We start from the raw sequence: 24,842 nt of genomic DNA, 5'->3' as shown, positions 1-24,842 counted from the left end.
CTCGTCGTGTTTTCAGTCATTTGGGAACAGATGCAGAACAGGGAGAACTTTGAGTTGTCCCCTGTACCCTTCCAGAGGAGGTTGAACCAAGGGACATTCTGGTGTCTTATTTTAACTTTCATTCTATAAACAAGTGTCTTTTCCATGGTCTCTTTAGAGCCACATCTTCATGCCCCCCCCCCTTTTTTTTTTGGTGATTTCACCCCAGCCTCGTGCTAAAGTGCTGTCCTGTGTTTCCGAGAGCAAGAAGGCCGGGATGTGCCTTATGGAGAGTATACAAGTACGTGTGTGTTAGATACACTTCGTTCAGGCATGAGCTCTAGTAGTTGGCCATGAGTTCAATGTTACCGTACGCTAAGTCAGATGTCTTTAAACAGGAACACACAGAACACAAGGTCGTGTGTTGATAAGTTAGCACAAACACAACCAGAGGCTTGCAGGAACCTAGCCTTGTGTCTCCCCTAGAGCAATGGCTCAGTCTTTGTTAATTCAGTGAGGACTTTATAGAACTACTGTGAATAATAACAACTGACTGTAACTCAAATCTATATACACATTGAAGCAAACGACCATGCTGAAACAGAACAGGGGTGCCCTTTAGGTCAGTGACTACACTAGTATAGTGTATATAGTATTCTACCTTTTGTGTAAGAAAGGGAGTAGTAGTAATTAATATATTTGTTAATATATATTGGCTTTATATATATGTATATACATATATTTGCTTTTTTATATATTTGCTTTTTAATGGAGGTTAAAACTAAAATAAAAATTTTCAATGAAACAAATGAACCTATCCATACATCAAGTTGGTGACATAACTATACAGAGGAAAATTTTTATGTGCGATGTCAAGATATTATGTGCTTGGTTATAAAATACACAGCATATACTTTATGAAGTATTCCTGCAGAAGAAAATAAACAAACTGAATCTGACCAAACATCTATCATCTGACAGGAATCATGGTGACAGAGGAACAAGTTAAACCAAACCCCCAAGGAAGGTGAAAATTCTACAGGACAATGACTCGATTTCTTGAACAAGGAAGCAATATTTTAAAAATTAAAGGAACTATGAAGATAAAGAAGTTAAGAGACATAAAAATCAAATGTAATGTGAGATTCCTGAATGAACACTGATTCATTTACAGGTAAACATCTCCAATCTTTGGGATTGGCTTTAAAACACCAAGCACAAGTGGAATGGAGACAAATGAAACAAGACTGCAAAATGCTGATTACTGTTAAATCTGGGCGACAAGTTCATGGAAGTTCACTATACTAATTTCTTTATGTTAAAAGCCCCATTGAGAAAACTTTTTAAAACAACAAATTGGCTCCTATTGACTTTACTCCTTAAAGGAGAAGATAGTTAACAATGATAATTTTAATACCTGGTGGTATTTTACATAATAATTACATAATAAAGATAGCAGCTGTAGCTGTTAATATTATTACTTCCTGCGTGCCTGATAAAACGCTAAGCATTTTACACATATTATCTCCTTAAATCCTAATACTGAGAAGCAGGTCCTATTATTATCTGTACTAGGTATTTTACAGGTGGAAAAACTGAGACACAGCTCAAAGATGCACAGAGTATGCCCAAAGACCTACAGCTGATTCAATAGCAATCTGCGACTTGAACCCAGGACTGATTCCAAAGCCCGTGTGCTTATCTATTACAGGACCCTGCTCAACGTGCCTTTTCAGAAACAAAGCAATGCCTGCCTGTTGATCTTTCTCATGTAACTCTGGAATCAAACAAAAAAGAAAGCCTGCTTAAAACACGCCAATGAACTTGATTTCATATGTCAACAATTTTTATACTGGTCTAAGATCTGCGACTGATCTGGTCTCATTTTGCTGCTCTGCCTGGCTCCTCAGCCCTCCACTCCAGTTACACAATATGCTGGCTGTTCCTCTGAGACCTCAAGGCCTTTGCATAAGCCGTGGCTCCCTCCTGTAAGTGCTCTTCCCCTGCCCTGGTACCCCCATAGATCCCTCCCTCACTTCCTCCTAGTCCTGCTCAAATGTCATCTTTTCCATGAAGCCTACTCTCCTTTCTTTTTTCATAATACCACCCTCTATCATGCTTTTAGTTTACTTATTCTTTATTTGCTTATTGTCTGTCTGCCCTGACTAGAATGTGAGCGGTCCTAAAGCAGGGCTCTTTGCCTGTTTTACTCACAGATGTATCCCCAGCACCTTTAGCAGTGCATTGTAGGTGCTCAAAACTGAGAAACTGTGAGTTGGGATGAAACAGACCCTGGAAGAAGAAAACGGGACTGGAAATACAAGGGCAAAGTCAGGGAGACTAGATAAAAGCTGGAACACAGGAGGGTGTCCAGGGACTCCTCCCCCATGGGACCCCAGTTTCAAGGTGACATCTGGCTCCGCCCACCCTCTGCAGTCCTGGTTCTACCTTTGCAAAGACTCTAGTTCCCATCTTAGCAGACAACTGAGGCGACTGGCTGTGAGGAAATGTGATTATACATGTATGACTGAATAGTGGTGGGGAAGAGTCCTCCTCTTAATCTGAGTTAATAGAAGACTGCTCTCATTATCGTTAATCTGATCAAAGAATGGCCAGCTCTCAGACCTGTAGCATGCTCGGAATGAATTTTTCATAACTCTGCAGAGACATTTTCTGCACTGCTGTTAATAATAAACCACAAAGCACAAGGCCTAAAATGTATTTCCATTCCACCACCTCTTCTCTCCTGGCTTTATTTTCCCTCCCTCCACCCTGCCTTCTTGAGGTCTTGCCCATCTATTATTATTATGGGATGGCTCATGTGTGTTGTGGTGTTAAAGAACCTGCCTCCAGCTTAGGGAACCAATAAATTCATGTTATGCTTTTGAACAGTATTTAAGAAGTGGAGTTCATAGGTTAGAGAGTTTTATTCAATTTGATGAGACAGCCTAGTTTTTCTATAAGGAGGGGAGATGAGAAAGGGAAAGATGCAGAGGAAGCCAGTTTAGAGAAAGGAGCAAGTGCTGTCCCACCCCCTTGCCTTCAAATGGGCCTGAAACCCTCTGCATCCCAGCCACACTGGACTCCATCTGCTTCCTCAAATGCCCCAGGCTATGTCCTACCTCCAGGCTTTGGCACGTACTGTCCCTCTGCCTGGGCAAGCCTTTCCTCATCTCTAGTTAACTCCATCATCCTTTCACGTCTTAGTTTTAAAATCACATCACTAGATCTATGAGCAGTATATTCACGTCCCAGGAACCTACTAGCACAGTGCCTGATATGCAATATCTGTGTACATCATAAGTACTATATGGGCAAGACTTTGTTCCAGTCTAATGCATTTATTATGTTAGGACACAAAACAAGTCTCTACAAGTTCAAGAAGATTAAAATCATATCAAACATCTTCTCAGATCACAATGGAATGAGATTAGAAACCAACTATAGTAAAACACTCAAAAATATTCAAACACCTGGAGGCTAAGTAGCATGTTATTAAACAATGAATGGGTTACCAATGAGATCAAGACATAAATTTAAAAAAACTTCCTGGAAACAAATGAAACACACAACAACCCAAAATCTATGGGGCACAGCGAAAGCAGTCCTGAGATGGAAGTTCATAGCATTACAGGCCTACTTCAAAAACAAACAAATTAATAATAAACTATTTAATCCTACAACTTAAAGAATTAGAAAGAGAACAACAAGGAAAGCCCAATTCTAATAAAGATTAGAGCAGAAATAAATCACATAGAGGCTAAAAAACAATACAAAAAAATCAATGAAACCAAGAGCTGGTTCTTTGAAAGATAAGTAAGACTGATAAACCATTAGCCAGACTCATTAAGAAACAGAGAGGACCCAAATAAATAAAATCAGAAACAAAAGCTGTGAAGTAACAACTGACAGAAATACAAAGGAGTGTAAGAAAATACTATGAACTATATGCCAACAAGCTGGACAATGTGGATGAAGTGAACAAATTCCTAAAAAATACAATCTTCCAAAACTAAATCAGGAAGAATCAGAAAACCTGAATAGGCCAATAACAACTGATGAAATAGAAACAGTAATCAAAAAACTCCCAGCAAACAAAAGCCCTAGTCAAGACGGCTTCACTGGGGAGTTTTAGCAACCTTCAAAGAACAACACCCCTCCTCCTCAAACTATTCCAAAAAATCCAAGAGGAAGGAACACTTCCAAACTCTTTTTATGCAGCCTGTGTTATCCAAATTCTAAAATCAGGTAAGACACTTCAAAGAAAGAGAACTACAGGCTAATATCCCTATGATGAACATAGATGCTAAAATCCTCAACAAAATACTAGCAAAATGGATCCAGCAATATATTAAAAAGATCATATACCATGATCAAGTGGGATTTATTCCAGGGATGCAAGGTTGGTACAATATTCACAAATCAATAAACGTGATACATCACTTGAACAAACTGAAAGACAAAAATCTCATGATCATATCAATAGATAACAGAAAAAGCATTCGACAAAATCCAACACCCATTTTTGATTAAAAACTCTCAGCCCAGTGTGAACAATTCATAGCCTGGAATATAGAATCAGCATAGCCAACGAGGCAACTGCACGAGCGCCAGGGAACTGTCACCTAGACCCTCATGTACAACCACAAAAGGTACGGAAGGAATTTTTGATTCTCAAGTTCCTATCTGTGTACCAGCCTGCACATGGGGACATTTCTTTAGTTTTTGGCAGAGGAAAGACTATTTCCTCCCAAAGGGTCCTCATCCTCCCAGCAAACACTTGTTCGCAGATGCACTGTTCACAATAGCCACAGGTGGAAACAACCCAAACATCCACAGATGGATGGATAAACAAAATGGGTCTATCCATATAATGGTATGTTATTCAGCCATAAAAGAGGATGGAGTACTGACACATGCTACAACATGGGTGGGCCTTGAAGACGTTACGCTAAGTGAAGAGGGCCAGACATGAAAGGCTATGTATCATATGATTTCATTTGTATGAAATAGCCATAAAAGCTAAAACCATAGCAACAGAAAATAGATTAGTGGTTGCCAGGGGATAGAGGGCAGGGAAATGGGAATGACCACTAACATATATAAGGGGTGTGTGTGTGTGTGTGTGTGTGTGTATGTTTTGATATTCTAGAATTAGATAGGGGCAATGGTTGCACAACAGTGAGCATATATTAAAAACAATTTTATTGTATACTTAAAAATAGTTAAAATGGTTAATTTTATGTTATGTGAATTTTATCTCAATTTTGTTAAAGCCTGGAAAAAGAGAAGCTGGGTGACTATACTAATAGCAGAGAAAGTAGTTTTCAGAGCAAAGACAATTACCAGGGATAAACAGTAACTTTACATAATGATAAAGGGTCAATTCGCTAAGAAAACAACCATCTCAAATGTGTCTACACTTAACAGAACAGCTCAAAATAAATAAAACAAAAACTGATAGAAGTGCAAGGAGAAATAGACAAATTCTCAATGACGGTAGTATACCAACACTCCCTTCTGTGTAATCAATAAAACAAAACACCTAAGAGGAAATCAGCAAGGAAATAGGGGATTCTCAACAAGACCATCAACCAATTGTATTTAATCAACATATATACAACACTGTACTCCTCAACAGTAGAATATACATTATTCTCAAGTGCACACGTTACATTCACCAGGAGAGAAGATATTCTGGGTCATAAAAATAAACCTTAAATATTTTAAGAGAATTGAAACCATATAAAATGTGTTCATTGACTATAATTGAATTAAATGAGAAGTCAATCACAGAAAGATAACAGAAAATATCCCCAACCCTTGGAAATTAGACAACAGATTTCTAAAGAATATATGCATTGAAAGGGCAGCCTCTAAAGAAATTAGAAAATATTGCGAACTAAAGAGAACTGAAAATATGACATATCAAAATGTGTGGGGTGCAGTGAAAGTAGTCCTTCAAGGGAAATTTATGGCAATAAATACTTATATTAGAAAAGAACAGTCTCTAATCAACAATCTAAACATCCAACCTCAAGAAAATAGGAAAACAAGAGCAAAATGAACCCAGACATGCAGAAGACAGAAAATGTTAAGAACAAAAATCGGTAAATTTTAAAACAGAAAAACAATACAAAATAATAATAAAGCCAAAAACTGGTTCTTTCCAAAGATGAATGAAATTTATAAACCTCTAGCCAGACTGACAAACAATAACAAGGAAAAAACACACATTATCAACATCAGGAATGAAAGAAAAGACCTCACTATAGATCCCACAGACACTAAAAGGATAATAAGGAATACAATAAGCAACTCCAATCATGTAAATTCAACAACTTATATCAAGTGTTCCAATTCCTTGAAAGCCACAAACTACCAAAATTTACCCAGGAATAAATTAGAGAAGTTGCATTTGTAGTTTAAAATATCCTGGGGGGGAAAGAGATCGCTAGGTTCAAAGAGTTTCACTGGTGAATTCTACCAGTATTTAAAGATGAAATAACACCAAATCTACATCATCTAAGGAAACATTTCCAAACTCATTTTGAGGCCAGGTTTACCCTGATTCTGAAACTAAACAAAGGCAGTACAATAAAAAAATAAAAAATAAAAAAAATAAAAAAAAAAAACAGATCAACATCCCTCATGAATACAGACACCAAAATCCCCAACAAATAGTAATCAATCAAAACCAGCAACATATTAAAGGAATAATGTTTCTTTTGGGATTTATCACAAAGCACTATTTCTCCAGAGAAATACAAAAAGTGACATCTAGACTTGCTCTGCTTTCTTTTTTTTTTTTTTTTTTTTTTTTTTTTTTTTTTTCTATTTGCATATTAGCCTTTTATTATATAGGATAGAATAAACCTGCTTAATTAGAACTGCTTTCTGATGTAGCTAAACTTTTCCCAGCCCAGTGAAGTACCCCAACTTCTCTTTCAGGTAATTGTCAGCAACACAGCAGTAAATATCAACACGAAGCAGATTATTACTGTAGATCATGCAGGGAGAACAACGGGTAAAATATTTAACTGCAGCAGTGTTTGACTATATTCAGAAAACCTTAAGTCATTTTCAAGGTCCACCATTTCTTACTTCTTTTCAGTCGGTCAAGTTTCTAAACTTTCTAAATCTCCATTTTCCGGCTAATGAAAAGAAAACAGGATTCTACCAAGTCTCCTATCTACCTACTCCAGGACTTCTGAGGATCAAATGAGATGAGGCATGGGAAAATGCTTCACAGACATTTGGTTAAAGTGTAAAATGTTTGCACCTGGCTATAAAGCAAGTCGTGTTCCCGGGTGGAAGAAACTCCAAGGAGGCTAGTCGTCGCTAGGGAGAGGAAGCCAGATGTTGCTACGTGATGTCATTACCTGGCGCCCACAGCCACCGTTTTGGGCTGGGCTGAGCTGTGGGCCACATTTTGTGCCATGGGGTCTTGGCAGCGTCGGCTGCGATTTGGTGGGCTGTCACTCCAGGGTGGTGTTGGGGCCTGTGTCCCACTTGGGGGAAGCCAAGTGTTGCTTTGTCGGCACCAGGTCCACGGTGCTGTTTCTTTGTAAATGGCCAGTGCACGTCATAGCGCCTGCCCCCCTGGTGGTCAGTGCATGTCATAGCAACCAGTCAGTCTCGGAGGGACACTTAGCATATTAGCCTTTTATATAGAGAGATACACATGAAAATCCAAAGGGAGCTCTGAGACTAGTTACAGCAGAAAGAAGCCAAGGTGAGAACGCTCACTTTTATCTTTCCGGCTCCTGTGAAATCCAAGCTGAGAATCTTTGTTGAGGCCCATACCCCAAACTTTCGTAACATCCTTGGTTTTCGAGGACAGCAATGTGAATCCATAGCCACAAGCAGCTGATGAAATCTTTTGATCCAGCTCCAGGCGGTAGGGCACGGGCTGGATCCTGCGGCGCGGCCGCAAGCCGGCGCGGGGCTTGGGCTCGGAGCCGGGCAGCACGAAGGTGGGCACGCCCAGCGCCCCCGAGAAGCTGAAACCCCACACGAAGATGCGGTCGACGCGAGCCGCGCGCTCGCCCACGTACTGGAACACGGGCGCGTCCGCCTCAGCCTCCGCCGCCTCGCGCCGGCTCCTCGAGCGCCAGGCCGCCGTCCAGTGCCCTCGCCCCGGCCCCAGCCCACGCAGCCCACGCCCCGATCGAGATGCCGCCGCCAGCGCCGCCAGCGCCATCCTCCGCTTCTCGCCTCAGCGGCTCCTGGGCGCCGCCATCTTGCGTGACCTTGCTCTGCTTTCTAACTAATAAATACAGAGCCCCTGCCTGGCCCCTTGATGGGTTTTTCTTTTTTATATATCTGCCTATTTATATGTCTATTTGCCTCATTGCTGGAGTCCAGGCTACCCAACACTGCCCAGACACCATCCCAGTGCCCTTGTGGATGGGCATACAGAGAACCATTCACGACCACTTCTGACTGGCCTAACACTCTGTGTCGGGTAGGTGCACAGGCAAAGGGAATGTCACCATTGCCAACAACCCCAGAATCCAGGGTTCTATCAGAATGGAACTCACACAGGAGAGAGCAAGGAGAAGGCGGCTGCAGTTTGGGTGAGAGATCTGTCATGAGCCCGTGGGCATGGCTACCTCTCGTCTCTAGCTGGCAGGTTCCAAATCTAGATGCAAACTCCTCTTGAGAATGTTTCCTCCGCCAAGAAGAAGGACCTGCCTCATTCCCTCTTCTCCAGAGAGCAGAACCAAAGGATGCAGGTCATCCAGGCGCAGATCCAACTCAACAGGTGAGATCCAGCAAGTCTAACCGTTATAACGCACCCAAACCAAGGCTGCCTCGTGAAAGGACTCGAACACACACCTCTCCAAAGAAGATACACAAATGGCCAATAAGCACGTGAAAAAAAAAAATGCTTAACACAATTAGTCATTAAGGAAATACAATCAAAGCCACAGGGTGGCTATAACAAAAAAAAACCAAACCTAAAATAGCAGGTGTTGGCAAAGACGTGGAGACAACGGAGCCCTGGTGCATGGCTGGTAGAATGTAAAGTGGTCCAGCTGCTGTGGGAAACAGTATGGCGGCTTCTCAAAAATTAAAACCAGAACTACCATGTTACCCAGCAATTCCACTCCTGGTTATATACTCAGAACTGAAAGTAGGGACACAGATATTTGCACATCCATGTTCACAGCTGCATTATTCACAGCAGCCAAACGACAGAAACCACACACATGTCCACCAACAGATGGGTGGATGCATAGAAGGTGGTCTGTCCACAGAATGGAACACTGTTCACCCATAAAAGGGAATGAGGGGCTGCTACATGCTCCAACACGGATGAGCGTGAGGAACATGATGCTAAGTGAAATAAGCCAGGCACACACGGAGACGCGATTCCATTTCTATGGAATAAACTCATGGAGGCAAAAAAACAGAATGGGGGCCACCAGGCAGCTGGGGGAGGGGGCAGGGCGTCACTGTTTAGCGGGCACATAATTTCTGTTTGAGACGATGAGCAAGTTCTGGAGCAGGACAGTGGCAATGGTTGCACAATATCGCGCTCGATGCCACTGGAATGTACATGTGAAAATGGCTAAAGTGGAAAAATGAAAATGGTTAAAATGGTAAACTTTATGTTATGTATATTTTACCCCAAGAAAAATTAGGGCCCTAACCGGTTTGGCTCAGTGGATGGAGCGTCGGCCTGCGGACTGAAGGGTCCCGGGTTCGATTCCGGTCAAGGGCATGTACCTCGGTTGCGGGTACATCCCCAGTGGGGAGTGTGCAGGAGGCAGCTGATCGATGTTTCTAACTCTCTATCCCTCTCCCTTCCCCTCTGTAAAAAAAAAAATCAATAAAATATATATAAAAAATAAAAAACCTGGTTGTTTTCAAAGGCCGCCTTGTGAGATGGGGCTCATCCCAAACCACCCAGCCCACGCTGGCCGCGGGGCAGGCGGTGGTCGAGACAAGCCCTTCCGGGTCTCCCTACCTGAGAGGACACGTGACATCGCCGCCCGACTCTCCCTCCACCACATACACTTCGGACACGTTCGCGCTGTGAGGCCCAACTCCACATCCGGTGCAGCCACTTGCCACAAAATGACGTTTCTGTCCATGACGATGGACTGCAAATATGGCGGCGGCCCCGAGACTCTAACGCAGCTGCGCAATTCCTCCTGCCGAGTGACGTGGCAGCGGAGTGACGTGGCAGCCGAGTGACGTGCAGCCGAGTGACGTGCAGCCGAGTGACGTTAGCCATGGAAGTGTCGTAAAGCAACGCGTGACTCACGTGCCTGTGGCGTTGCCGGTGTGAACCAACCTGCGGAGCTGCCGGGCCTGGAACAGCGGAGCGCAGGCCACCGTGCGCAGTCCGTAATGCTTGAGAATGAGCGTAGGTACGACGTGACTAGTGTATGTGTTTACATGCTATGCTTTGTAGCATTTTTTTATTTATTTTATTTATTGCTTTGCGAGAGGAGGGGAGAAGGCAGAGAGAGAGACATCAGTTTGTTCCACTTACTGATACTTGCATTGGTTGATTCTTGTAAGGGCCCTGACTGGGGACTGAACCTGCAACCTTGGTGTATCGGGGCAGTGCTCGTCTAACCAACTGTGACCCGGCCAGGGCTAGCATTACTTTAGAGTGTACTGTTCCTACTTGTAAAATACAGTTTTTAAAGGTTTGCTGTGAAACTGCCACGTTACACAACAGCAGCCTCACACATCTCGTGTGCGCTGCGTCTCTTGACTGCATTTCCTCGTGTTTGATGTAATCTCTTGTTGTTTTGTAAATTTCACGAAGCCTACGTGTACATTGTTTATAAAGTTCGCAGTAGCGGACGGTAATGACCTAGGTGTGTACATACACTCGCCACTCTCTCACTCACCCAGGACAACGCCAGTCCCGCAAACTCCATTTATGTAATTACCCTATTCAGGTGTACCATTTTTCATCCTTTAGGCTGTATTTTCACCGGACCCTTTCTATTGTAGATGTTAGGTACACAGATAACATTGTGTCACAATGGTCTGGTATTCCGTCCAGTAACAGGCTGTACTGGTTTGCAGCCAAAGAGCTGCATGTGGCTCGAGAGCCGCAGTTTGCTGACCACTGGCTATACCATAGAGCCTAGATGTGTAGTAGGCTATACCAGCGATTTTCAACCAGTGTGCCGCAAGAATTTTTAAAACATGCAATATTTTTTAAATGGGGCACTGACCCCTTTTCCCTTAGAATTCAGGGGTAGGGAGCCTTTTTCCTGCCAATGGCCACTGGGATATTTATAACATCACTCATGGGCCATACAACATTATCAACTTAAAAATTAGCCTGCTATATTTGGCCAAACATTTAATTAACTCACCCCTAATGCCTTGGCAGCGCCAGACCAAATGATTTCTCAGGCCTTATATGGCCTGTGGGCCAGATGTTCCTCACCCCTGCTTTAGATTGTCAAATAAAAAAATAACAACAGCCAACAATAGCTGTCTGGTGTGAAGGAATCAAAATTATACCTATTTTTTTGTCAAGTGGCATAAATATATTTTTTTGATGTGCCACAAAATTTTAGTAATTAGCTTATGTGTGCCATGAGTTGAAGAAGGTTGGAAACCACTGGGCCATATCATTTAGGTTTGTGTACGTGCACTCTGTGATGTCCACACAACAATGAAATCGCTTAGGCCAGCGGTTGCCAACCGCTGAGGCCCAAAAGGTTGGCGACCGCTGGCCTAGATGACACATTTCTTAGATGGTATCCCTGACGTTAAGTGGCACATGACTGTACTGTTGTTACCCAACTTAGAGTTGTGATGAGCACATGGTTTAAAGACTAAAGCCTGCCAGGCACTGATGAGAAGTGAGTCAACTGTGGGCGAATTCAAAGATTCAGATCTGGTATCAGAATCTTGTTTGCTTATGTCACCTGCAGCCCACCAGGTGTGCCATTATCCCGTAGAAGACTTCCATGGGTTTCTTCTCATGCCTGGGTGTGTTAGCCCCCTGCCTCTCAAACATTGGGGGCTCAGTTAACACTCATTGAATAAATGAATGATAGATTTAAGAATGACACCTCCCGGAATGGCTAAAATATACTAACCACCACCAGGGGCTAAAATGCCCTCCCCTCCCCATACCAACCTATAGTGAAGATAATAATCAAAAGAACTAAAGGTAAGCCCTAGCTGGTCTGGCTCAGTGGATAGAGGCCTGCGGACTGAAGGGTCCTGGGTTCAATTGCAGTCAAGGGCATATGTCTGGGTTGTGAGCTCGATCCCCAGTAGGGGGCATGCAGGAGGCAGCCGATCAATTGATGTTTCTATCTCTCTCTCCCTCTCCCTTCCTCTCTGAAATCAATAGATATATATAACAATTAACGAGCATTCGCCATGTTCCAGGCACTCTGCTCAGCCCTTTACTGTGCAATCCATTTGATCAGCATAACAATCCTATGAAAAATGATCCTGATCTTATAAGCAAGGAAATTGAGGCTCAGAAAGGAGAGTGTATTTGCCCAGGTCAGTAAATCCTGAACTCAGACTAGCACCCAAGCAGTCCCTCTGCAGAGCCCAAGACCTCCTAAGTACTTGGCTGTGCTGCTTCAAGCACCCACCGAAATTTCCAGGGACTCAATTAAGTTATTTTTTCTGAGCCTTCATCTCACTTTTCTATTGGTCCAGGGAAATCAAAGGGACCTGTCTTTGGAATCCATCCACTGCCTGAGTCAATGGCTGGCTACCGAGCAACCCCAGGGGGCCATATTTTCAGTCTTTATCAAGATTTCCACTCTAGCAAAACAGAGAAATCACCGCAATGCTCAAAAGCAGCGCTGTCCCATCGAAATATACAGTGAGCCATTTACAGAATTTAACATTTTCTAGTAGCCTCGAAAAATAAAATAATAAGGTATGGGTGAAATCAACTTTAACATAGTTTATTTAACCCAATATATCTAAAGCAATGTGCTTTCAATATGAACAAATAATTAATGGGATACATTAGTTTACATTCTTTTCTTCATACTACAAGTTTGGAAGCTAATGTGTGTTCTACATTAATCACACATTTCAATTAGAATTCCCCACATTTCTACTGGCCAGTAGCTAATGTGGTAAGTGGCCACCATACTGGACTTCTCCAGTCTGAAATGTTTGCCTCTCTTTTTCTCATCTTTCCTCATCTCAGTGGATGCTCTACTTTGTCTCTATCAGTCCTATATTTCTTTTCAATAGCTGTCATCTATAATAGTCACCAATGAAAGAAAGCATTTGAGCGACGGAGTATGCCATCATCATGACTCCCATTAATCCTATAGCTATCACCTCTAATCACATCACCATTGTCACCTCACTTCCCCTTGGTCCTCTGTTTGCTCTCATCTTCCTTTCTCCCCTCCCAGGCCATTACCCCTTCGGGAAATCCACGGTGGAGCAGTAAACCTCTTCCTCTATCTGTGGCCGCCTGAATTCGCAGTTCGGGTTAAATCACTGACTCTAAACCTCAGTAAACTCACTTGTAAAACAGGAACAACCACACTTGTGGCCACTACCCACTTGCGAGGTGTTCCAAAGGTCACAGATACCCTGCGATTTGACTTTCTCCTCCCATTTTTGTCCCTCTTACCCTCCCATTCCTCAGCACCTCCGTCCTCCTTCCCAATGCCACGTGTCCCTCATCTTCCTCAGCTGGACACCTCCCCATCCCCCAAATCCAGAGCATCACCATGGGAACGAGGAGGAAGACCAGGTCTTAGCAACTGGGAGCAGATGAGTGGGAGCCCAGAAAATAACCAATTCTCTGGGGTAAAAAGACCCCCCCGTTTTCTGCCCATTAGAAGAAGGATAACGGATAACAAGCACCCCAGTAAAACCCACTCCAAAAACCCACAGGGTAGTAAAGTCCTTCAGAAATAACTTCTGGCCCTTACCGGTTTGGTTCAGTGGATGGAGGATTGGCCTGCAGACTCAAGGGTCCCAGGTTCGATTCCGGTCGAGGGCAGGTACCTTGGTTGCGGGCTCATCCCCAGTGGGAGATGTGCAGGAGGCAGCTGATCGATGTTTCTCTCTCATCGATGTTTCTAACTCTCTATCCCTCTCCCTTCCTCTCTGTAAAAAATCAACAAAAAATATTTTTTAAAAAAGAAGTAACTTCTGCCACCGGCTCAGAAATGTGAGACCACCTCCTACCCATATCTTTATGAGAACAAGGCAGAAGGAAGATGCTGGCTCTTCGCAGGCTGGCCACTTTGTGTGGAAAAACAAGTCCTCCTCCTGTCCTCACAGGTTCCCAGATCCTTCCCAACTAAAACAGGAATGGTGAGATTCCAACCTGACGCAACTGTCTCCTTAACCCTGAGCCCTCGGCCATCAAAACACAGGCAATCACAAAATAAAGTGAGCCATAGCCGGTTTGGCTCAGTGGATAGAGTGTCGGCCTGCGGACCAAAGGGTCCCAGGTTTGATTCCAGTCAAGGGCTCATGCCTGGGGTTGCAGGCTTGATCCCCAGTAGGGGGCATGCAGGAGGCAGCCAATCAATGATTCTCTCTCATCACTAATGTTTCTATCTCTCTCTTCCTCTCTGAAATCAATAAAAATATTTTTAAAAATATATAAAGTGAAACACAATCCCATGCTGAGGATGTGGTGAGATGGGCCCTTTCCCACCCTGCTGGCCGAGGGCAATTTGGCAAAACCTATCAAAAGTCCTGAAACTTGGCATATCCACTTCCAGGAATTGAAGGCAGGGATTACTACAAGCCACAAGGATGTCTACTACAGTGTTATTTATAATAATGGAAAAGTATAAACAAACATCTGACAATATAATTTTGGTTAAGTAAATTATGGTACACCCATGTAATCCTATGCAGGTATTAAGAATAATACCTATATATATAAAAGCCTAATATGCAAATTGTCCCCTCAGGAGTTCAATCGCTCACTATGATGTGTGCTGACCACCATGGGGCAGCGCGGAGTGAAGAAAGGCCCTGGCCGGCAGCCGGAAGGAAGGCCCCAACCAGCAGCCAGAAGGCCCCAATTGGCCCTGATCACCGGCCAGGCCTAGGGACCCTACCCATGCATGAATTTCGTGCACCGGGCCTCTAGTTTTATCATCCTATATAATAAAACCCTAATAAGCAAATCGACCGAACAATGATACGACCAGTCACTATGACATGCACTGACCAGCAGGGGACAGATGCTCAGCGCAGGAGCTGCCCCTGGTGGTCAGTGTGCTCCCACAGGGGGAGTGCCACTCAACCAGAAGTCGGGCTCACGGCTGGCAAGCGCAGCAGCAAGTGGACATCCCCCAAGAGGTCCTGGACTGCGAGAGGGCGCAGGCCAGGCTGAGGGACACACACACCCCCCCCCCCAGTGCACGAATGTCGTGCACCAGGCCTCTAGTATGAAAAAATGTTCTGGACGTATTAAGAGAACTTCATATCTCCAGCTTTCCTCAGAGTTGCAGGCTCATCTACCCAACTGTCTATTTGAAAAATGCAACATGTCCAAACAGGACTTGATTGTCAAGTTCAACCTAGTCCACCCTCAGTCTTCACATTTCAGATTATGGCACCACCATTTGCTCAGTTCTTAGACACAACACCTAGGAATAACCCCCAATTCTCTTCTTTCACCCCCTCCCCATATCAAATTCATGAGCACCTCCCATGCACTGGACCTTCTGAATCCAGCCACTTACCCCAGCCCCCCACCATCATAATAACTCAAAGCACAGTCAATTTTTGTTTTGACTTCCACACTAACCCCCCAACTTTTCTCCCGGCTCCTATTCTCACCCTCAACAGTCTCTTTTCATTCAGCAATCCAAAGGCTCTTTTAAAAACATAAACCAGTCTCCACCCTCCCCCCTGTTCACAGAACAAAATCCACAGATCTTAGGTAAGCCCTCTATGACCAGGTTCCTGCTTCTGTCTCCCACTGCATCCCTCATCTCTTCCCCACACCCACTCACTCCTCTCCAACCACAGTGGCCTCCTGACTGGTTCAGTAACATGCTGAGCACATTCCCACCGAAGAAATTTGTATCTGCTGCTCCCTCTGCCTAGTATACCCCCCATATATTTCATGGTTGGCTTCCTCCAGGCAGCAAAACGTCCTCAGGAGATCCTTGCTGATTCTCCCATGCCTCTCCCTCTCTTCCCAGGTTTTATTTTGTTCCGGTTTCTTCAGAGCTATGGTACATTGTTAATACTAGATTGCTCGTTGGCCCCCAGTGAACATGCCAGCTGGAATCAGTACCCTTGCATAGTCGCTTCCAAGCTGACTCTGGGCTTATCCACGTAACTGGCTTTGGCCAATGGGACATGAGCAAAGGTTATGGAAGCAGAGGCTTAAGAGGGGCTGTGTGCTGGGGTTTGGCGCCATGGAACACCTCTGCCGCCACCATGTAGGAAATCTGGGCTGTCCTGCTGGAGAAACCACGCGGATGAAAACTGAAGTGCCCCAGCCAACCACCAGCCATGTGAACAAAGCCATCTTGGACCATCCGGCCCCAGTCAAGCCACCAGATGACCACAACCCAGGCAAGAGCAGCAGAACTGGCCAGCGGGGTCCAGCCCAATGGCAGACCCCTGAACCATAATGACTGGTTTTAAGCCACGACCTTTGGGGTGGCTAGTTGTGGAGCCATAGATAACGGTTCCAGTGGCTTATCTGTCACCGGCCATGGCAGAGGCTCCTAGATAGTCAGCAAACTGTTTGTCTCTTCTTCCTGGACCCACCTCCCCATCTTCTTTGCAGTGACTGAATTCTAGCCAGTGAAATGCAAGCAGGGCCGATTAGGGCAACTTTAGGGATGAGGCTTTCAAGGGGCTTTGTCTTCTCCACATCTTCTCCCCTTCCTGGATGAAAACAATGACAATATTGCAAAATGGAAGGGGCCTGGAGTATGAAAGAATGGCCCACCAACCAAGAACGTTCATCTTGAATGTTTTGTGAGCAATATAAGATTTCTAGTAGATGCCCGGCTGGCGTGGCTCAGTGGTTAAGCATTGACCCATGAACCAGGAGGTCACAGTTCAATTCCCGGTCAGGGCACATTCCCAGATTGTGGGCTCCACCCCCAGTGTGGGGTTGAGAATCAATTGATTCTCTCTCATCATTGATGTTTCTGTCTTTCTCTCCCTATCTGTTCTGCTTTAAAATCAATTGAAAAAATACTTTAAAAACAAAAGACTTCTACTAGAGCCATTACACATGTAGGGACCTATTTGTTAGACCCTATGCTAATTAATACACTGATCAACATTCTCAGTCCACTTGCTTATTGTCTGTCTGGCTCTACCCTACCTTGACGGTCATACATGAATGAAAGCACCATGAGAGGAGGGGCCTCGCCTGTCTTGTTCGATTTCCAGAGCCTAAAACAGAGTTGGGCTCACTACATAATTACACCTGTTGTAAATTAAATATGGCCACAAATGCTCTGTAACTCCTCCCACCAAGAGGAGGAGTCTATTTCACCGTCATCGAAATCCAGACTAGCCGCGTGACAGTCACCGATCAGAAAACACAATGGAAGTGACACTGTGCGACTTCCAAATCTTAAGATACCTTGCAACTTTCGCTCTTGCCCTCCTGGAACATTGGGGACATGTAAGAAACACAGGCTATCCCACTGGAGACACCGCATGGAGAGAGAGGCTCAGCTGTCTCAGCCACCAGCCAATCCGCCAGGTGATGTGGTCACATGAGGGAGCCGGGGCAAGAACAGCAGAAGTACCGCCCACCCAATCCCAGTGCCCAGAATCATGGGAAATAACAACTTGTTGTCTGAAGTCCAAAGTTTTCTAAACATGATTAAGTCTAAGGATGGTTTGTGACACCACAATCAATCATAGAGACTGAACATATGAAGACCAAATAATTGATATGTGTATGGCTACATTGTCCTTGCTATGTGAGGAGATTCTGTATGTATCCACCCCCACCCCAATCCCTGGTGTTTGCCTCCCCTTCTAATCTAACCAAAGTAGAACCCAGGTCACAGCCACCTGCACTTGGCCAGCGCCCGCCATCCCTAGCGTCACCTGCCTGCCTTTCAGATGGTCTGTGTGCCTCTAGGGTCTTTTCTGTCCCATTCACCTAGCAGACCATGGATCTGCAAGCTAACTTGTGGGTTAGGGGTATGGTTATGGTTAGAAAAAAATACCAGTAAGAAAACAATACTTTGTAACGTGAAAATTATATCAAATTTGAATTTCAGGGTCTACGAATAGTTTTATTGGAAAACGTTCACTTATGTATTGTCCATGGCTGCTGTGTGCTGCAAAAGCAGAGCTGAGTGGTTGTGATGGAAACCACATGGCCCACAAAGCCTTAACTATTCACTACCTGACGGCCCCTGCTACAGGCTGCCATCAGGCTAACCTTTAATCATCTTTTTTACTGTATTCAGTCCCAAACTTTTGAAGACTTCTGTCTCCTCCCTCAAGGGGATGAAACTTGGTGCGATGTCAGATCCCAGGAGTTAGCAACCTAAATTCGTTTCCAGTGACACTCTCTCAGGTAATTATCCATTCTGTGTCTTCCCTGGGTTTGTTCTTCTTGACCAGCAAGCCACCTATTGCGATCTAAACCCTCCCCATTCCTCACTGCACTCAGGGTCCCCAGGTCCCCAACCAGGATAGCTTCCCTGCTTTGCCAAATGTTTCCCCAGGTGAATTCTATGGAACATCAGTCCCGAGAGATGGCTCTGGAAAAAGGAAACTACAGGCTCTATCCCTTTGAGTCACAATATACGTATCTGGCATGTTAAAGGCTCTGAGAAGTCTTGCAGTAAAGACACCTGTTTCCCTTTGCTTAACTCAACCGTTCCCAAACATATGAACCATAGGAAACGTTTTGTCTACAGAACACTGGTTGACTACCAGCATCTAGTACAGTGCCTGGGTTTCAGCATTGGTTGAAAGAATGGAAAACAACAACATTCCACAGAACTAGGAATCCACAGAACATTCTTTAGAAATGCTGCTCAAGCTCTTGCTTCTCTCTCTTCCATCTGAGGTGTTCCCATCCATGTCTTCTGTTCCACACAGGTAATGCTAATCACAATAGCTATCATCCACTTAGCACCTGCAAACACTGTGCTAGAGACCGCATGAGACCCTTGAAAAAGTCATCTCTTTTAATCCTCATGACCACCCCTGAGGTAGGTGTGTTATTCTATCACTGCCATTTTGCCAAACATTAAACCATGGGTCAGAAAATTTAAAATCACTGGCCCAAGATAAAGCAAGTAGAAAAGCTAGAATTCGAAACTACGTCAGTCTAACTCCAAACCTCATGATCTTTCTCCTCCGCCCAAGTCTGTCCCTAGGACACACTGTGACTGGCGTGCTGGCTATCCACCTGATATCCCTCCCTGCCTTCCTCCATGCTAGCCGAACCCTGGTTTCTATGAAGAGGCAACAGGTCAACCAAGGCAATGGATCGTGACCCACCAAGCCAATCACAGTGGTGTTGCAACCAGGACAAGCATTTGACCCAGTTCTGGACAAGAAGACATAATTATACATCATCTATTGGGGTAGGGAGGAGGAGCTGTCCTGGGAGAGCCGAACAAAGATACAGACCAGTTATGCCTTGACCCTCCCCCAGTTCCCCTCCTTCCTGCCTTGAACTTGGTGTAATGGCTGAAGCTTCAGGGGCCATCTTGCCACCATGAGTAGTTGCAAAGACATCAGCTCTGATATTAACTTACTGAGCCAAGGACATACCTCCAGACTTCTTGTTACATAAGAAAAAGGAGCCATTATTTGATTCACCGCTGTGGCTGGATTTTCCATTCCACGCAGCTGAACCCATTCCTAATGGACCCATATGCCTTTCCCCATATTACTTACTGTTTGGACTTAATCATTATTTCACATGTAGATCATTAGCCTTGCCTCCCTAGCCACAAAGTACACTTCCTGAAGGCTAAACCCTTGCTGTACATTTCTGTTTCTATAGGGGTACAGGTGTGTTAGTAAATTTTGCTAATTATCAAGGTTTTCGGGGATAATCAGTTCGATTTAATACTTTAGTGTTTGGGAGCAGGGAGCTGTCGCCATCCCATAGCTGAGAGATGTGTATCTATCTCCTGTTTGTTAAATGCAGGTTCCTGGGCCACCTCCAATCCCAACTGAATTAGACTCTCTGGGGTTAGAGGATGGGAATTGCATTTGTAACAAGCTCCCTGGGTGGTCTGGATATACAAAATTTGAGAACTGTTGGGATATAAAAACCCTGTGGGTTCCAAGCGTGCCTGGGGTTTGGCAGAACTTGGCTAGACCCCGAGTCACCAGCCCCTCACCAGGGGCCCCACCCCAGCCCTAAAGATCTGGGAACTTGAGACCCTTCCACGGACAATATGGAGAAAGCGATTGGCACGCCCTGAGGCATATAGGGACCAGGAAACGAACGAACAGATGCGATCTCAATCACTGTAACATCCCACCACGCCAGTGTCTCATCCCCCAATGTAAAAAGAAAACCACACGGCAGAAAAGCAGCAACAGAGCCCAGGGCCGACTGCGACCACCGCCACTGTCCGGGGAGTTAGGGGAGGATAGAGCACGCGAACAGAGGAAGAGACGGCTGGAGAAACTTACTCAAACTAGCGTGGGGTTCGGGCTCAGAGCAGCAGAAGAGACGGCAGGTGGCCCTGTGGTTTATTTGTTATTTACTGCATGCAGCTCTGAAGAGAATCATACCTGGGCACTGCTCAGCCCGAGCTGGGTCAGGGCATCCCACACCTTTTCTTCCAGCAGCAGAACCCCAGCCCAGACTGTTCTCCCAAAGCTCCCCACAGAATTTCCACTCCTCTGATCCCCCCTGACATGCATCTTACTTCATTTCTGAGGATCATTTTCCCCGATGACAGGTGCACAGAGCCATGTATTTCCAGGGTAGCAAACAGGATATTCAGCGCGCGCACGCACACACACACACACAAACACTCACTTTCAAAATGATGACCTTTCTGCCTGCTGACATCCAGCCAAATTCAAACCCACGGAGGAAAAAGAAAGACCTGAAAGTGAATCCGAGAGAGGTGGTCATCCAGACCACACCGGGGTCAGGGGAGGTCCAGGCTACCGAAGGGCTAAAAGATTCAATTAAGGGCTGAAGAGTTCGGGCCTTGGAAACTCAGGGACTGCCAGCTGCTGGGAGTCCCCAAATCTAATCAAGCCATGTGGCCAGCGGGGCCAGTCTGAGGAAGGGCAGTGAGCCCAGCCCTTCGGACATCTCACACGACCTGGATGCCCAGGGATTCTGTGGACACCAGGCACAGCCTACGGCTCCTGAAACCTTCCTCCTTTGACCCAGTGGCCTTCGGAAGAAATAACTGCTGCCATCTTCTTTCCGAGCAACTTTGCATCCACCCTACCCCGCCCCCCACCAAGTGCTTCGAACTCCCCCTCAAGTTCGGTTGGAGAGAATGTTACAACAGCCAAAGGTAACGCCTCCATCTCCACCTTTCCTCAGGGTCCCACCGCGATTCAAGAGTATTTCCCCACACCACTTGTGTGCTGATCCGGGCATATTTTTCAAGATCTTTTTTTACACATTTTAGGCCTGCAGCAGCTCCCTGCATCAAAGTAATTGGATTGAAAATGGGTAGCTCAATGGGGATATTTTTTAATGCATCTTGCCTCCTGACATGTACCTCACTGAAAAACAAAACAAACAAAAAAATCCAAGGAGCAAAAGGGGGGCTGGGACAGAGGCGGAGAGAAGAAGAGGTCCCTATTCCTAGGCAACCCCATTCTGCGAGCAAAAGCCACCTTTTGACCACCTGCAGAATGCGCAGGATCACGTGGGTTCTCTGCAGCGCCTTAATGTCTTACCCAGCACACAAGCCCCCGTGGCATATAAACAAATCCACAAGCGGAAAAGACAGAGAACTCACTCCTCGGAGGGGAAGCGAGTGATAATAACGGCCGCAAAAATAATAATAAAGAAAGAATAACAATTACTACTACTACTACCACCACCCAGCCAGCGTAGACGACAGCGGTACAGTAAAGGGACATCCTTTGCAGGCTTTGCAAGAAGATAAATCACGGAAAACCACATCGTGCCCCGCTCGCTACCCTCCCGCCCCCACCCCGCAACAAACAGAATCAAAGGAAAGGGGGTGGTGGGGAGAGAGAGGAGGGGAGAAAGGATTGCAACCCCCCGCCCGCCCCCCCGTGAGCAACACCTACCTCCAGGGTCCGGATTTCTTTTTGTGTGAGGTCGTTGGAGGTAGCACATTTGGTCCTAAGCCCTTCCAGGTTGGAGATACTCAGGTCTATCATGTTTTGGACCAACTCGCACTGCTGTAAGGCTTTTTGCAAACTCAGAGGCGGCTGCTCCTCGCTTTTCGTCATGTTTTCCTCATCCATCGCTTGCTCTGCAAGCCCCCTTCCCCTCCTCCTCCTCCTCCCAGAGAGAAAAAAGGGGGGCGAGGGGGTGTAGAGGTAGCCTACCCCCTACGCCTTTCCAACCACTGCGACTCCTCAATGTCTCATGAAGAAGAAACCTAACATCTCACACAGGGTTGAGGGGGTGGGGTGGGAGGAGGGGACAAGAGCCAAAATTTATTATTTTATTTTGGGGTATCAAGCCGACTCCATTAGAATGTCTCCTCTCTCTCTCTCTCTGAGTCTCTGGTCCCTGAAAAGGAGAGATGCCGTTTCTCAGAAGCAAACCAGGTGATGTGATGCTGTCTGTACACTTAGGGAGGAGGAGGAGGAGGAAAACGAGGAGGGGGAGGAGAGGAGGCGGAGGGAGAGGCGGAGAAGAAGGGAAATAGCGCTCACTCTTTACACACTGGCTCCGTGGAGGGCAAAATTATGTATTTTTGGCTGGCTGGCTTTTATGTAAAAAAAAGAAGAAGAAATCTGGTTTGCCCCCCTCCCAGTTGCAGTGACACGGCATCGTCCACCGTTTGGGGTGCTTTAGCGCGTTCTCAGGGAGCTGCCTGCATTGCTCCCGCGGCTGCGGCGGCGACTGCGGCTGGCGGCTGTCTCCTCCTCGCGCTGCTGCTGCTGCTGCGGCGGCCGCCGCCGGGCTCCGGGGGTGACGGCTGCTGCATTCGCTCCTGCCTCGCTCCACACCGACATCTTGCCTGTCAATCAAAGGGCGGGGGGAGCGAGGGATGGAGCGCGAGCGAGGGACCTGCAGGGGAGCGGGTTGGTGGAGAGGCGCCGTGCGCGCTGCCGCCCCAGCCGGTGCCGGCCCGGCGCACCAGGGCCCGCCGGAGGCGGCGGCGGAGGAGCGCGCAGGCTCGCGCACCTGGCCGGGGCCGGGGCCGGGGCCGGGGTCGGGGCCGCTCCCGGCGGGGGAGGGAGGGCGCGGGGCGGGATTTCTAGGGGATGCGGAGCTCGCGTGGCCAAGTGCAATTACTACTGGGCGTGCGTGCGAGCGGGCGGCGGGCGGGGAGCCGGGAGGCGCGCGCTGCGGCCGAGGCTACTCCCTGGGGCGGTGGAGGTGGCAGGAGTGAGCGCGGAGCGCGGAGGCTGGGCGAGGGGCGGGGAGAGGGGACTTCGTGCGGATGGGGCGGGATGGGGGGGGGGGCACTACTACAGCCCCGCTCTCGCGAGACGAGGCCAGAGTGCTGCTCAGCAGGTGCGCTCTGCCCGGGAGCAGGTGTGCGCCCAACTTTAAAACCCGAAGTGCGTGCGGGAGGCGCGTCAGCGTGAACCTGGGCACGTCTTCTCTGGCTCTCTGGCTGTGCGCGCCTGCCTTTTTGTTCATGTGTCCTTTCTTGTTACTGGGGGGAAAGAAAACAAACCTGATGTCTTCCATGAGCTGGAGGAAGCTGCCTCCCAGAATTGGTGCCCAGGCCTGCAGGGACCCTGATGGTGGCTTTCCATTTGGAAGGGGATCTGCTTTCATCTGATGGTTACCAACTCCTGCATGATGTGTTCCTAGCCTAACTGACCTTATACCTGCGAACTGCGGCTCCAGAATGGCTTTCACATTTTAAAATGGTTGGAGGGAGGGGAAATCAAGAGAATACTTTGTGACGTGAAAATGATAAGAAACTCTAATTTCAGTGTCCGTAAATAAAGCTTTATTAGAACACCACTCACTTGTGTACTGCGTTTACTTTTGCATTAATTATAACAGCAGAATTGAGTCGTTGCAACAGACACTGTTATGACTTGCAACACCTAAAATATTCACATATCTGGGCCTTTACAGAAAAGTTAGATGACCCTGGCTGAGTAAATCACCGAACATATTCTCACCTCCGAGCTCTTTGCACTCTGTGTCCCCTCCGCCCAGGCCACATTTCCCCTCTAACCCTCTCCTGTTGCCTCCTTGTCACTCGGTGTCAACGCAAGTGTCGTGTCAGAGGCTTCATCTTCCTGACCATCTTACAATAATACTCCCAACACAGATCGGCCAAACAATGTATTTAGGATAATTAGCAAAAAAAGCACCTCTTTCTCCAGGTGAACACAGCTCTAGGCCAAGGAACCAGGCTCGTGGGCAGAGAAGAAGGAAACCACTTGAGAAACAGAATGACGGCCAGTGTTGGCAAACTTCTCTCGGACTGTAGGTCACAGGGTTTTCTAGTTCACACAGAGCTGAGTCGGCATTTTCAAAATCCCTCTGCTGAGGAGAGGCTACGGTTCCCAGTCTTTTGGACTATGACGTTTATGGATTCCTGTTCTCTGGTGAAATGATCTTTTCATCTATTTTGTCCCATTATTTGTTTTTCTTGAACATATTAATCAACGTTCATATAAAGACCTTGTTTAAGTCTAATACCTTGGTCACCTGTGAGGTCTGTTTCTATGGACTGTTTTTCTCTGTTTTTGGTAATTTAGCCCTGTCTCTTGGCAGGCCTTGTAATTTTCATTGAATGCAC

The 24,842-nt window shown here is 46.2% G+C and overlaps 1 protein-coding gene across 1 annotated transcript in view; it reads right to left on the bottom strand.

Moving 5' to 3' along the window:
• KSR2 (kinase suppressor of ras 2) overlaps positions 1–23,197 on the bottom strand; it is a 271,249-nt gene extending 248,052 nt beyond the window's left edge. Inside the window, exon 1 of the mRNA XM_059676311.1 lies at positions 22,186–23,197. Coding sequence (XP_059532294.1) covers positions 22,186–22,365 — 180 coding nt within the window. The 5' untranslated portion in view covers positions 22,366–23,197. The remainder of the gene's footprint in view (positions 1–22,185) is intronic.
• Between the last annotated feature and the right edge of the window lie 1,645 nt (positions 23,198–24,842).

The sequence above is a fragment of the Myotis daubentonii genome, chromosome 19 (genome assembly GCF_963259705.1).
Source record: "Myotis daubentonii chromosome 19, mMyoDau2.1, whole genome shotgun sequence".
In the NCBI taxonomy this organism is placed as follows: domain Eukaryota; kingdom Metazoa; phylum Chordata; class Mammalia; order Chiroptera; family Vespertilionidae; genus Myotis; species Myotis daubentonii.
Note: the sequence above shows the minus strand (reverse complement) of the source record. Positions and strands in the feature narration are given on the sequence as shown.